The sequence below is a fragment of the Vitis riparia genome, chromosome 8 (assembly GCF_004353265.1).
Source record: "Vitis riparia cultivar Riparia Gloire de Montpellier isolate 1030 chromosome 8, EGFV_Vit.rip_1.0, whole genome shotgun sequence".
Taxonomy (NCBI): Eukaryota; Viridiplantae; Streptophyta; class Magnoliopsida; order Vitales; family Vitaceae; genus Vitis; species Vitis riparia.
The window spans coordinates 12,222,932-12,238,612 of NC_048438.1; the positions used below are offsets into that span (position 1 = coordinate 12,222,932).

The 15,681-nt window shown below is 30.1% G+C and overlaps 1 protein-coding gene and 1 long non-coding RNA gene across 2 annotated transcripts; both read left to right on the forward strand.

Annotated features, from left to right (window-relative positions):
• Window positions 1-5,981: 5,981 nt before the first annotated feature.
• On the forward strand, window positions 5,982-8,567 carry LOC117920556 (serine carboxypeptidase-like 45). Its single transcript, XM_034838167.1, has 10 exons — window positions 5,982-6,255; window positions 6,355-6,456; window positions 6,599-6,694; window positions 6,808-6,900; window positions 7,039-7,109; window positions 7,197-7,460; window positions 7,604-7,728; window positions 7,878-7,970; window positions 8,054-8,171; window positions 8,291-8,567. The coding sequence occupies exons 1-10, from the start codon at window positions 5,997-5,999 to the stop codon at window positions 8,435-8,437; spliced, it is 1,368 nt and encodes a 455-aa protein (XP_034694058.1). The 5' UTR covers window positions 5,982-5,996; the 3' UTR covers window positions 8,438-8,567.
• Window positions 8,568-14,463: 5,896 nt separating this feature from the next.
• On the forward strand, window positions 14,464-15,241 carry LOC117920559. Its single transcript, XR_004652262.1, has 3 exons — window positions 14,464-14,615; window positions 14,700-14,817; window positions 14,922-15,241. It is a non-coding gene; the product is annotated as an uncharacterized LOC117920559 (long non-coding RNA).
• Window positions 15,242-15,681: the final 440 nt, after the last annotated feature.

A 15,681-nucleotide genomic window follows, 5' to 3' on the forward strand; every position in this document is an offset into this window, starting at 1 on the left:
AAACCTTCCAAAGAACTTTAAAGATTTGGAGAAATTTGAAAAGCTTCAAACAAAGGATTTGACCTCCCGTGGTCCTCTTCTCTTAACTGAGAATTTAGGATTTCCCTAGTTTATAAAGATTGAGGGGATTTTCTATTGTCTTAGGCTATGTTTGGTTATTAAAAGGTTTAAAAGCAAATACAAGAGAGAGAAAAAAATGAAAGAAAGAAGAAAAGAAAAGAAAAGAAAATAAATAAATTTAAAATAAATAAATTATTTTTATATATTACTTCAAACTTTTTTTACAAATTTAACTCTTCTATTTTTAATAATTTTAATGATTTTTAACTTTCTTTTGCATTTTATAGTAAAATCAAATACGAGAAAATAATTTTCTTTAATATTTTTTTTCTTTTCCTACTGAAAAACCAAACATAACCTTAAAATTTAAATTTATTTCTCAAAATTGATAATGATTATTTTAGTTATTAATTCAATATTTTTATCTATTCTAATCCTCTAATTTTAATTGTTAAAAATCTATTTCTGAATTTATGGACCCATATAATATTATTTTATTTATCAAAAACTCGTCTTGTCAACATAAGTTTAAATAACTTTTTTTTTCTATAATAAAAACATATTATTTTAGAATGATGTTTTATGTGTTATTACTTTAAATATAATTTCTACTACTAACTACATAATAAGCAAATAATTAGGGTTAATAAAAAATAATTTTATTTATTAAATATATATAAATTATATTTAATAAGACCATAAAAATGAAATAATTAACATTTTTAACATGTCAAACACCTTGTAGTATTAAAAATTTTTAAATATTATAAATGTTAAAAGCACTTTCTAAAATGACCATAAAATGGAATCTAAATCTATTTTATGAAAGTCTTACAATATAAGCAAAATATATAAAAGAAAAATAATATAAAACAAAATTTTTATTAAAATTAATAAATTATGTGATACAATCTTTGTGATAATATTTTTTTTTGTAAAATAATATATTCCTCTAATTCTTTTAATTTGATCGTAATTTGAAAGATATGAAAATGTTTCCTTGATTTGAGAGAATTACAAAGACAATTAACAACTTGATTTGGAATGAACTCGTTCAAAGGCAAGGATCGTGTAAGAAATACTTATATCGTTTCTTGAACTTGTAAGGAGATTTCATTAAGAAAATTTGTTAATAAAAAAATATTTATTTATTTTATTTTCATTTATTTCAATTAAAATACTTGTTCCCTCTAATATAGTATTTTCCCATATATCACCTTTTTAATACATGTGACGTTTCAAAATAGTACTTATTATTAATCCCAAATTTTATCCAAAGCCACGTTTTTTTTTTAACATCTTTTTAATAATAATTTATTTCACCGAAAATTTGGATCTATGACAACTTTCTTCCTTCAAGGGAGAATTGTGTTTTGGGCCCAGAAAAGGGCTTCAGAAAAGGGCTTCTTGATGCCCGAGTGAAAAAAGGCCATTTCATTATTTTGAGAGAAGAGATAAAAAAAAAACAACAAATCACGATAACAAGTTTATCTCAACTTAAGAATATGCTATAATTTTTCATAGAGTTAAAGATTAAATAAAAAAATATTAATAAAAATGATTTTATTATGTTTGATTTATTTTAAAAATATATAAAAATTATTTTTATTTTAAAATTAATAAAATAAATAATTTTTTTAATTTAAATGAACTATATATCTAAAAAATATTTATAAATTTATAATATAAAATTACTTGAAAAAAATATTTTATTAATTAGAAAAGAAAAAAAAAAAAACATCTTTCAAACGTGTTTTTTGTTTTATTTGTTCTAAATTTTTTTTTTATTAACTCAACCAAACATGTTTTTTTGTTTTTGAGAACAAAAACTGTTTTTTAAAATTCAGTTCCCAAACATAATTTTTTTTTAAAAAAACACCAAAAACTGTTCTTAAAAACTATTCTCAAAAACTGTTTTCCAGAACAGTTTTCAAAAACAGCAACCAAACAGGCCCTTAACTTCCCACTCTCTTTCATTCTTTTTTTCCCTCTCTCTTTCATCATTCACCTTATCTTTTTCTCTCACATATTAATCGGTGGGACATGTAAATTAATTCTTTTCTAGAAAGGTGTTACTATTTTCATCAATTATTTTTCTCCCAAAAACCATGCCTAATAAATTAAATATTGGTAATCAATGGTTGAAAAGTATTATTACTATATTTTTAAAGTAAATTTTTTTTAAATACCTCATAAAATATTTTTTTTAAAACTTAAAAAATATATAATAAATAATATTTAAACACCTTAAAAAATATTATTATTCTTTTTTATCCAATATATATATAAATATCTTTAAGGTTGTAGACAATTATTTGAATATTTTCTCTATTTTTTGGACAATTCATTGATATTGTTTTAATATATTATTTTGTAACATGATCATCTTTTAACTAATGGTGATAATTAATTTTTAATTGAATAATGTATTATAACTTAATAATTTGAAAAATATTCAAATGCCTTTTTAAATCTAAAATAGATGTGGACTTGACATGATTTAAATTATTAAAGCATGATGTCATTAAGTCAAGCAAATGTATCATATTAAGAGATGTGTATGTAAATTATATCATAATTTTCTCTTTTTTTTATTTTTTTTCCTCGTACATGATATATTTTGTATAGAGTTTTGTAGATGAAAAATAATAAAATCTTTTGTTATGTAAAGAGGTATAACAACACATTAAAATTGAAAAGAGAATATAATGGAATACAAATTAGATGAAAATCACTTTAAATAAGGATATAATAGAAAACATATAAATGTAAGAAAAAACAAGTTTAGATGAAATTTAAAATAAAAAATCAAAGAAAATAAATTAAAAGTAATAATATAAAAATTGTAGAATCTTTAAAACTATAATTACAACAAAAAAATTATTTTAAATTAACTTGATAATTTAAATTAATGATTTTTTATAAAAAAAAAATTACAAATGTTACAAAGATAATTTTTTATCCTTTTTAATTCTATTTAAATATGATTTTTTTAATATCTGCTAACATTATGTTTATAAAGGTAAAATAGTAAAAATATATATTTCATTCGGTTTACTTGTAATAAACACTTTAAATGTGATTAATTTTAATTTTATTTCCTATGTTTTAATTTTGGTAGAGAAGATCTAAATGACATAGTTTGGTAAAAAAATATTCATAATTTTTCCTCAACGGTTATTATATGTTGTTTATATTGTCTTAAGTTATTTGAAACAATGATATTAATGTGTTATCCATTTATATTAATTTGATTTCATAAAAAAAAGGTAATACCTAAATATTATGGTTAATTTTCCTTTATATAGGATGTAAATGTAGTAAGAAAAAATATTGTTAAAACTACTTAAATGAAATATGCAATTACAAATTTTGGATGATGAAATTTAAAATTTCAAATTAAAACAATTTTTAGGTGAAGGAATGTGTGGGGGAAAAGTGTTCAATCCTTAGGTGACAAGAAAAAAAAAAGTTCAGAATTGATTAAAATCTTGCATAAAAGACAACCTTGTACACCCTTGTATAATTAGTACATTTACCCCATACAGTTAGTACATTGCCTTACACAGTGAGTGGAATACTCTTTTAGAGTTAGTGTAACACCCTTATATAATAGTGCAAATTTCATAAACAATTTATGGGTAACAAATAAAATAAAGAAATGATTCAAAATCGACTAAAATCTTTCACAAATGGTAGCCTTGTACACCCTTGTACACTTAGTATATTTCCCTTGTACACTTAGTACATTTCCCTTGTACAGTTAGTGTAACATCATTGTACAATGGTGCAATATATCTCTCTTAAGTTGTGTGTCCACGTAGATATATTAATCTTATTTCTAATGGTTTGGTTAACAAAATGGTGGATGAATTATGATTAAATTTTTTTCCCCAAACATTATTACTAAGAAAAGTATCGAAATTTTCATGTAAAAGTTAAATAAATTGCATGACGTAGGTATGCAATCTATGGGTGACAAGGAAAATGAAAAAGTGATTCAAAATCGATTAAATTTTTTTATAGATAGTAGTCTTATACACCCTTGTACACTTAGTACATTTTCCTTGTACACTTAGTACATTTCTCTTGTACAATTAGTGTAATACCATTACACAATATATCTATCCTAAGTAATATGTCCATGTAGGTGTGTTAACCATATTTCTAATGGTTTAACTAATAAAAAGATGAATGAATTAGGGCTAGTTTTTTTTTCTTCCCAAACATCATTATTGGGGAAAGTATCAGAATTTCCATATGGTAGTTAAATAAAGTGTATGACATGAGTATGCAATTTGTGGGTGACAAGGAAAATAAAGGAGTGGTTCAAAATAGATTGAAATCTTTTATAAATGGTAATCTTATACACTGCTTGTACACTTAGTACATTTCCCTTATACAGTTAGTAAATACTCTTATATAGTGACACAAATTTCATATTCCCGTAGTACATATATGCCTATATTTGTATTAAACATGATTCTAGTAGTTTGATTAAAAAAATGATGAAAAACTTCAATCCAATTTTTTTATGAACATATTACATTTTTGTGAAAAAAGTATACAATTGACCAATTCCTTTATTTAATTGTGAACATATTATATTTTAAAAATAAAAAAGAATAATTAATAAATGAAATTTAATTCTTTTTATTATCTTAGTATTAAACAAGGTCTTCAATTTTCATTTTTAAAAATATTTTTCATTTTTTTAATTAAATGTATTTTCAAAAAGAGACAATATAGAAAATAAAAATAATTTTTAAAAATAAAAAATAATAAAAACTAGAAAAAATATTTTAAAACCAAACTCAAACATAATCTATATAATTTTTAACTACTTGTTTTTATTTAAAATGAGTAGACATATCATTTAACCCTTTTGTATGAGAAAAAAATCAATCTCTACTATACTATGTATTGATATAATCCATTTCTAAATACGAAAACATTTTAGTTGGATATTTAAAATAAAAACTCTTCATCTATCCTCTTTCTCTCTTTTTCTTTTTTCTCATTTCAATAAATTTTCAATTAATTCAAATCATTAAAAAAATTCCTTAAAAAACAAATTTGGAACATTCATATAACTTATTACAAAAGTCTATGTTCAAAAAATTACTAAACTATGGAAAGAAAAAGATTAAAAAAAAACTTTAAACTTTTTATTTTATAATAATAAAAAAATAAACTTTAAAATACTTTTTAGTATAAAAGAAAAAAAATAGTAAATATATATATATTTATTTTAAATAGTGTTTTAATCATTAAATTATTTACTTGTAAAATGTAAAAAATAATTTTTATTCATTTAAATTAATATTTTTTTCAAAAGTATGTTCCAAAATAATTTTTGAATCATTAATATAATTTTTATTTATTTATAATTTAAAAATAGAAAATAATGTTGATTTTTCAATTATTTTTAAAGGAGTTTAAAAAATAATAAAAAATAAAAAAATAATTAAATAAAGGAGAATTTTATGGATGAGGCATGTAAAATGACTGGTGTAAGTAAAAAGGGGTATTTTTGTCTATTCCAACCTTATATCCTTACAATCAATTATAGGTATTCGAAGGATCTTTTATTAATTTTTGGGCCTAATTGGGCCCTAAAACACAATTCTCCCTTCCTTCAAATTAGATTCCTTTCTCCTCGGGATCTGAATATACGATGGGACGTGTCTTTTAAATAGTACAACCAGGAACGTGTCGACTGAAATTGTATGCTTGGATCAGTGAGTTTCTTTTCTCACTGGAAAGTAGAAGGAAGGAGGACAACCTTGGCGTCACTCATGACGTCCAAAGAAACACCACTCCAAATATATCTGCGTTCACACTGGGTACTTTTTTCAACGCATGGAAATTGTGCCCTTCCTATAATAAATTGGAGAATCAAGCTGTCTCCATAGCTTCTCTTTCTCTCGGTAACCATGCAAACCCAGTCTTGGATGATGATCCTGGCTGCAGTATGTGCGGCTCTGGTTCACTTCTGTTCATCAGCAGTGGAGTCCCACTCTGCCCAGGCTGATCAAATCAGTAGTTTGCCGGGACAACCCCGAGTTAGCTTTCAACAATTTTCGGGATACATAACCATAGATGAAAAGCAGGACAGATCTTTCTTTTACTACTTTGTTGAAGCGGAAAATGACACAACTGCTTTGAAGCCTCTGGTTGTCTGGTTCAGTGGAGGTAAAATTTATGCTTTAAATTAACTGTAGCTGCTAAAGTTAGAATCATTTCTGAGTTTTTAACAGATCTAGCATTAATTTTATCTTTTTCCTTGTATAGGACCTGGTTGCTCCTCCGTGAGAGGTGGAGCTTTCGGCCAACATGGCCCTTTTAGACCCAGTGGCGATATCCTACTCACCAATAAATACAGTTGGAACAGAGGCACGCCACAAAATACTTTTCTCTCCTTTTTTATTTTGTAGGAGGGTGCTACTTGGCTGTAGTGATGGAAAGGAAAATGACCCCAAAAGGGGCCGTAGTCGAGTAATGAACTTCATATTTTTTTTATTTCTTTATGTTACAGAAGCAAACATGTTATATCCGGAGTCACCTGCTGGAACTGGATTCTCTTATTCTGCTAATACGTCCTTCTACACCAACCTAAATGATGAGATTACAGGTTTTTTTTTTTTCCTTTTAAAATTTCATCAAGAATTTAACTAGCGGTTACTGAGAATTGGTTCAATCTGATACATTTTTCTAACTGATTATGGGTCTGCTTTTCTTTATAAGCACGAGACAATCTCGTCTTCTTGAAGAATTGGTTCATCAAATTCCCACAATACAAGAACAGCGAATTGTTCATAGCTGGAGAGAGTTATGCTGGTATGCTGTAACATAATAAAGAATATTCACACGTCTCTTCCCCACGTTCACCAAAATTTTGTCCTTTGATTTCAAGCGCTCTGATCAAACATGATTTTTTTTTGCTTCAATCCTCTGCTTGATTTATTCTTTTTTCAGGTCACTTTGTTCCACAACTTGCCCAACTCATTCTTGAGTCCCGCGTGAAGTTCAATTTGAAAGGAATCCTTGTGAGTTGAGGCAGAGAAAAATCCGGATTAGTTTTTCTTCAAGGATTGGACTGAAATTAATGTTAGGACTTAATTTTAATATTGCAGATGGGAAATCCTCTAATGGATTTCGATACTAATTACAACTCAGTCCCACATTTCTACTGGTCCCATGGCTTGATATCAGATTCTACTTACAATCTTTTCTCTTCGAAGTGCAATTATTCTCGAATGAACAGAGAGCAGACATCTGGTTCTTTATCACCTGCTTGTTTAGCTGTACGAAGCCAATATTCACAAGAAGTTGGTGACACTGTTGACCGGTCTGATGTCACTCTTAACTCCTGCTTACCAACTGTCGATCCACAACCGGTGAGGTTAACATTATCTCAATAGTGCTCCACCATAAAAATACACTGCAATTAATTTCATCACCATGATAATTTACTTTTTTTAGTAGGAATTTGCACAATTTTGCTTTAGTTTGTACATGACTTCGCTTTCGGCCTATGCAGCAAGTCACAGAGAATGTGGATGTTTGTATACGAGACGAAGTAAACAAGTATTTGAATAGGGAAGATGTGCAGAAGTCTCTCCATGCTAGACTAGTTGGAGTCGCCAACTGGAGTATGTGCGGCGGGTAAAATTCAATCTACAATGGACCTCTACTACATAACCAACTTTTTTTCTAGCATCCATATTTGCTTTTTCTTTTTCTCTTACCTTTTGCTTTTTAAAATTGCGATTTCATGGATATAAATTGTTTTTTTTTTAATCTCCATGTTACAGTGCTCTTAGATACAATATAAAAGACAAAGAGATAACCATGATTCCTGTCATGGGCTCCCTTGTCAAGTCTGGTATCCGGACCTTTGTTTACAGGTAATGTTACATGATACATATGGGCGCTATTTTTTTTCATTATGATTCAAAATAGTGATAGTAATACTTAAAAACCTCTACAGTGGGGATCAAGATTCAATAATCCCACTATTTGGAACTCGGACTCTGGTGGATGGATTGGCGAAGGAGTTGAGACTGAATACAACTGTGCCTTACAGAAATTGGTTTGAGGGAGAACAGGTCGGCTTCTATACATGAATATGAGATTAACTTCATAAATCACTTCAAGTTTCAACTGCTTAATTAAAGATCGGATGATTCTAATCTCATTCATGATGGTTTTTCTTCTGTTTTTCTAGGTTGGTGGATGGACGCAAGTTTATGGTGACATCCTATCCTTTGCCACCGTGAGAGGAGGGTCACATACAGTGCCGGGTACACAACCAGCCAGAGCACTAGTTCTGTTCACTGCATTTCTAAAAGGACAACCCCCACCAGCTGAATGAACGGATCAAATTCACGGATAAGAACTATAGGTCATTATGTATTACTAGATAACAGAGGATGTCTCTTCATATTGTGTTCAGATATTAATGCATTTCCTTTTAGATTAGATCAATGCTCTTCACATCCTCATTTTCCATGCATTTAGCAGCATCTCAGGTATCAGAATGGCAAATTTGCATTTAAAATCCTGTGATTATTGTAGAGGACTTCAGTTGGAACACTCAGATTAGAATTAGAAGCAGAATTTTTTCGTAAAGAGAAGGATAAACTGCTAACTATAAGCCTAAACCAAACCAAAAAGCTTATCAGCCCATAACTAGCTCTATATGGGGGATCAATATTCCAAGCCTAAAATTAATGGCCCATGCACAACACCTAATATCCTAACCAAACAACAGCCTTTTCTTTCCTAGCCCTAAAACCCTTGTTCTTCAATCTCACGACCACTCTTGTTTTCACACCCTTGGATCTCAACTTCGGGAGGAGACGATGCAACATGAAGCAAACCACGATTTTATGGCTTTAAGAATATGGTGGAAGAAAGCCCTGATTGGCAGAGCATAGCAGCACCGACTTGCACTCTTCTAGAGATTTAGAAATAGGTTGAAATTTGATACGCTTCTTAAGATGTATTATGTAATTTTTTCAGCAAAAAAAAAATATATACATATTTTGTTGACTTTTTCGAATAAAAATTCAAAGCATATTATATAATAAAATGAATATTATACTAAAGAACGATAGATTAATTTGATTGTTTAAGTTTCTCGAATTAATCAACATTGGTGGTATCTATAAGAGATCGAAGACACCATCATCCTAGCTACATCACACGCCAAAGGTCTCCATTCAGCTGTCTCTCTCTCTCCAGAGTCCAGAGACGTCTGTCTCATCAAAGCCCTGAAATCCCAGTCATAGATGGTATGTTATACTTATAATAATAGCCACAACATGTACAACTCCGTTATGCCCAACAATGGAGACACTCTGCAAGCCCACGTCAGTTTTCAACAATTTTCTGGATTTGTAACCATGGATGGAAAGCAACACAGTGCTCTCTTTTCTACTAATTTGTTGAAGCAGAAAATGAAGTGGAGGCGGTTTCACTTTTTCTTCTTGTTAGTTGTTACGGGGAGGAACATTTTTTCTATATGAATCTCTATCAGTTTGTATTAAAAAATAGTGTGTGACTTTGTTTTACAGCCAGCTTATGATTCAAATATGCAGAAAGCCACAGAGGATGTAGATGATTGCTGCTTGCATATACAACAAAACAACGAAGTGGCCAAGTGTTTTTAAGCAGGAAAGACGTGCTTAAAGCTTTCTGCATTAACTAAAAATATAATTTACTTTGAATCTGTGACTAAAAATGTTGTTTCATAGTGATTTTACAAAATAATTTTAACATTTGTAATACTTGAGATTTTTTATTATTTAAATATTAAAAATGCTAAAAATATTTTTTAAAATCAGTGTCCAAGTGTAACTCTAAGTGTCCAAGTGCGCGTCGAGCCTCGCTCCAGTGCGCGTCGCGGCGCGCTTCAGGTGCGCGTCGGGGCGCGCTTTAGGTCGCTTCGGGGTCGTGTCGAGGCGCGCTCAGGTGAGCGAATTGGCCAAGGAACGCTTCAGGTGCGTCGAGCCTCGCTCCAGTGCGCGTCGCGGCGAGCTTCAGGTCGCTTCGGGGTAAGCTTCAGGGTCGTGTTGAGGCGCGCTCAGGTGAGCGAATTGGCCAAGGAACGCTTCAGGTGCGCGTCGGGGCGCGCTTCGGGGCGCGCTTCAGGGTCGTGTCGAGGGGCGCTCAGGTGAGCGAATTGGCCAAGGAACTCTTCAGTTGCGCGTCGAGCCTCGCTCCAGTGCGCGTCGGGGCGCGCTTCGGGGTCTTGTCGAGGCGCGCTTCAGAGCAAGGCGGCTACCCCGAAAGGGATACGCGTCAGGGTTTGAGAATGGATGAGGCACGCTTCCGGTGCCCGCTTTTCAGACCTGGAGGGTGGACGCGTCAGTCTGAACGTGTTGAACAAAAAATGAAATGGATGCAAAGCAAATTTTACATTTGTTTTTTTATAAGAACTATATATTTTATGTAAAGGTTTTATATTTTATGTAAAATATAGAAAGTATATCCACTTGTCACCTTAGTTATTCTTGACTATATTGGGTAATAAAAAATTTATGCAATTAAATTATTGATTTTTTTAACTAGCAAAAATGTTATATGATTGAATTATTATTAATCTTTTTAAAATAGTAAAAAATGAAAGTGAGAAACCATTACTCTTTTTTTTTAATTGACTTATTATGAAGTTTATTATTATTGTTTTTTATTTTTTTTATATGTTTTAATATTTACTAATTATGAAAATTAAAATTTTAAAAGCTTAGGCCCAATGTCAATTTGGGAAGCTAAAATATTCACTCTAGACTTTTAACTTCAAAAATTTTGTAAGGGAGAAAATGTCATCATCCCTATCTAAATATACTAATTAAAATGTTTTTATTATGTAATACTTTTGTATTTCTAATAAAAATACATTTAAGAAAAATTAACTAAATTATGTTTAGTTTCCAAAATATTGGAAGAGAAATGTGAAGGAAATTAAAAAATATATTTAAACTTAATAAATAGTTTTAAGACATTACTTGAAAGTCATTTCATACATTTTTATTTTATTGTATAAAGATTGAATAATTTGAAAATGCATAAATTATATTATGTTTGGTTCTTCAAAAATTTAAGAAAAAAAATGAAATATATATATATATATATATATTTATAATTAATAAATTATTTTTATATGTTATTTTAAATTTATTTCACTTTTTTTGTCTTGATTAAATAATTAAAATATATAAAAATTTATAATTTGTTTTAATTATATTTGATTCTCCTTTTATATATATATATATATATATATATATATATATATACTATGAAACCGTTTTTATGTTGTTGAGCACATGCGCGTATATTCAGAGCAAACCCCCACTATGCACTTGAACAAACAATTGGACTAAGCTTGGGATGAAGAAAATGGAGATGTGGATAGTGAAAATGCAATATTTTCTTAAAATGCAAAGTGAAAAAAGTTTGGAATGCTGTTGAATTTGGTTAGTCTCCAACTAAGGTGTTGGATAGAGAAGGTAGACCAACAAATGTTATCAAGCCTAAGTCAGAATAAGATAGAGGTGATAATGAAGCTAGTGAAAACAATGTTAGAGTCATGTATTCCATCTTTAATGTCATTAACACATATGAATTCCATAGGATAGCTACATGTACTTTGGCTAAAGAGGTTTGGGACATCCTCTAAGTGACTCATGAAGGAACTAATGCTGCAAAAGTGTTCAAACTTCAGATGTTGACCTCTAGGTTTGAGACAATTAGGATGAAAGATCATGAAAACTTTGGAGAGTTTTATGCAAAACTGATGGACATTGTGAATTTTAGCTTTAATCTAAGTAAACCCATTCTTAACTCCAAAGTGGTTTAAAAAATTCTAAGATCTCTTTCGGAGAGATTTAGAGCAAAAGTCACAGCCATTGAAAAGTCCAAGGATGTGGATTCCTTGAAAGTAGATAAACTTGTAGGTTCACTCCAAACCTTTAAAATGACTCTTGGATCACCTAGGAAATCAAAGAGCATTGTCTTAAATACCATTAAAGATGAGTCCTTAGGTACCAAAGGTGAGAGTGATGAGAAAATGTCGAATAGAGAAGTTGCTGGATTTGCTATAAAATTCAAAAAATACATGAAGTTCAAGAAATATAAGAAGTCCAAGGAAAATGCTAAAAAAATGGAACAATTCAATGGGAAAATCAAATGTAAAAGACAAAAAGAAAGACAAGAATGTCAAAAATGACCTTGAGGTTGAGTGCTTAAAGTGTGGGGAAAAGAGGCACTATGCCATCGAATGTCCCTAAAAAAAAAAAAAAAACCATGTAAGTCACTTGGAGTCACACAAAATCATGTCAATCAAGTGAAAAAGAATCAAATGCAAGTGAGGAATGCACTAATTTCATAGCCTTTATGGTAAGTGTCATTGAGGAAACACTCGAGAAAGAAGTTTTTGGTGAGTCTTGTGAGTCAAGTGACTTTGATGGTAATGAGATGAGTTTTGACTCTGCATATAAGACTTTGTACAAGGAGTGATTAAGTCTAAAACATGAACAAATTGAGTGGACAACTTCTAGTGAGTCTTGTGAGTCAAGTTAAGTCTCAACTTGAGACATGTGAGGCTTAAGCTTCAGTGTACTTGGAACAAAAAATCAAAATGGAAAACCAACCTATCCCTTCTCAACTTGTTTACATTCCATTATTCTTTGCTTCAAAGTGATCACAGGTATTGCTCTCTTTCCTCAGTTCCCATATCATTATCATTTTCTTTGCTTATCTTCATATTCTCATTTCTTGCTCTTTCTGTTCAATGATAAACATTATTTTCATTTTATTCTCTTCTTGTATCTTTACTTGTTGTACCTTTTTTTCCGTTTAAAAGTTTGTTTGAAGAAGGAAGACTAGTTTGGGGTTTTTAAATTGAAATGATGATTTTGTCATCACTTAAACCATGTCACATGTTCAACATTATGCATATTTTGGTCATTATAACTAACATCATCACACAACACAATAAATGTATATGGCATGTATTTATGAAGTATGATGGGTACATTGTTGAATTTTAAATGTAAAGGGGTAATATGAAAAACATACTATTAGTTGAAGGTAAAGTGTAATACACTCTTTTATTTTATATGTTTTAAATTATTTTATATATTTATTAATTATGAAGATTAAATTCAAGTCCAGGCCTTGTTTTACAATGTTTTCTTAAATTAGTTTTGAAATTAAAGGAAAAAGAAACAACGTTTTTTTTGTACTTTAAAAATGTGTTTAATAAGCGTTTTAAAAAAATAATTTGTAAGAGCAAAAAAACACATTTGGATAAACAAATTTTAGTTGTTTTTAAAATTAATTTTTATATTTGATTTTATAAAAAATTTGGAAATTCAATTTTTCATAATATTAATTAAATTAAATTAAATTCAAGCCTTATTAAAAATAAAAAAATGGTGTTGTAATTAAAAATAATTGATTTTAGTAATATGATAATAAAAACATAAATTATATATTTTTTTATTAAAGATGATACTATTTTAGTATATAAATATTAATATTTTATTATAGTCAAAGTTTATTTTCTTTTCCAGAACTGATACTTCCATTCATCCTTGATGATGATGTCAACATCTTTTGCTTAGCCGCAGGTGAAGTTTGGATTCTCTCTTTATTGTTTACAGTTTGAGGGGTGTGACTTTGCTTTACAGTTTGAGGGGTGTTACGAGGTATATAACAAATCTGCGGGAGAAATTGGTGGATCAGTTGACCCATTTGATGTTCTTGGGGACAAATGTTTATCATCGGTAAGGTTTCATTTCTTCACTCCAGTTGGTGGGCAGAGGGAAGGAGAAAAAAAAGACTTGTTTGTACTTGACTTTGATGCTAATATTTGGGTTTGACTCATGCAGGAGGAGGTCTCTACTGCCCTTCTCACGTCCACCTGCAACTATTCCCAAATTATGCTATGGGTTTTTAATATCAGCGAGTCTCTGTCGCCCGAGTGTTACGAGGTATATAACAAATCTGCGGGAGAAATAGGTGGATCAGTTGACCCATTTGATGTTCTTGGGGACAAATGTTTATCATCGGTAAGGTTTCATTTCTTCAATCCAGTTGGTGGGCAGAGGGAAGAAGAAAAAAAAGACTTGTTTGTACTTGACTTTGATGCTAATATTTGGGTTTGACTCATGCAGGAAGAGGTCTGCCTAACAGATGAAGTGGACGTGTATCTAAACAGGAAAGATGTGCAGAAGTCTCTCCATGCCCAGCTTGCTGGCACGCCCAACTGGGCTTTATGCTATCCGTGAGGATTCCACACATTTCCAATTTACTCTATGGACGGGTTTACTTTATTTATGGGGAAAGGAAAGGAAGGGAATCATTCCATTTCCTCTCTCCTCATCCGTCGGAAATCGATTTCGATTCCGGAGGTCTTGGATCTGTTGTTTTAACCTTGTTCTGCGTTGCAGGGACGGTGCCCACTTCTTGAAAGACGCTGTGATTCCATCTATTAATATTGTGGAATGGCTTGTTAGGTCTGGGATCCGCGCCTTTGTTTACAGGTAGGTTCCATTCGTCTGATGATATGACATCTGGAAATGTTGGGTTTTTATTTACAATTATGAAAATAACAATTAAAATTGCAGCGGAGATCAAGATTCAAGGACCTCCCTAATTGGAACCAGGTCTTTACTGGAGGGATTGGCAAAGAAGCTGAAGCTGAAAACAAGCGTGCCTTACAGAAATTGGTTCGAGAAGAAACAGGTTCACATATGATCATTCCACATACTAATTGAAATTGAGGGTGAGACAAATTAAAAATAAGTGACCGTAATGACCATGTTTTCCACTTTTCCTTTCTTCTTCAGGTGGGTGGGTGGACGCAAGTGTACGGTGATATCCTATCTTTTGCGACCATCAGAGGAGGTTCTAACACAGCACCCATATCACAACCGGCGAGATCACTGGCGCTGTTTACGGCATTTCTAGAAGGAAAGCCCCTCCCAGATGCATGAAACTCATCAATTTCATGGTTGAATGAATAAGTTGGAGGGGATGGTGTTTTATCTCGCCAGCAAATGTCACATCCTCTGTGTATGGATGTGTTTCATTTATATACATATAGTGGAAAAATAATTGTATCATGTAATTTGAATTTGGGTGTAAAAGTTTTAATAGTCTACACGAAGCCGCAAAAAACTTGTGATTTAGTCATTTTTTAATAATAAAAAAATTAATGATTTTTTTTTTTTTACTATGAAAAAAATAAATTTAAATCATTGGTGGGATGTAAGTTAATTTAATTTTTACTTATTTTTCACTTGCATGATTCACTTATTGAGGAGAATTAAAGGAAAAATTACTCTATTTCATACTTTTGAAATATTGCAAATTTCTTTTTTCTGATAACCAAAACCATAAACATAAAAAAAAAAAAAAAAAAAAAAAGAAGAAAAAAAAAACAAAATTTTAATATGATTGGACAATCAATCTAATATTACATCTATAGAGTACATCAACACTTCAAAATTCACTGATCAAAAGAAAAGTTACAACTTAAAACAACATTTTAATTACGGTTGCATTTGCTAAAAAAACCTTTAAAATATAAATAATTAAATATATATT

Excerpts from the sequence above, each read along its gene's own strand:
- LOC117920556 (XM_034838167.1), top strand. The coding sequence starts at position 5,997 with ATGCAAACCCAGTCTTGGATGATGATCCTGGCTGCAGTATGTGCGGCT. Across the intron at positions 7,461-7,603 it reads CAACTGTCGATCCACAACCG|CAAGTCACAGAGAATGTGGA; the intron begins GTGAGGTTAACA and ends CGGCCTATGCAG. Across the intron at positions 7,971-8,053 it reads ATCCGGACCTTTGTTTACAG|TGGGGATCAAGATTCAATAA; the intron begins GTAATGTTACAT and ends AAACCTCTACAG.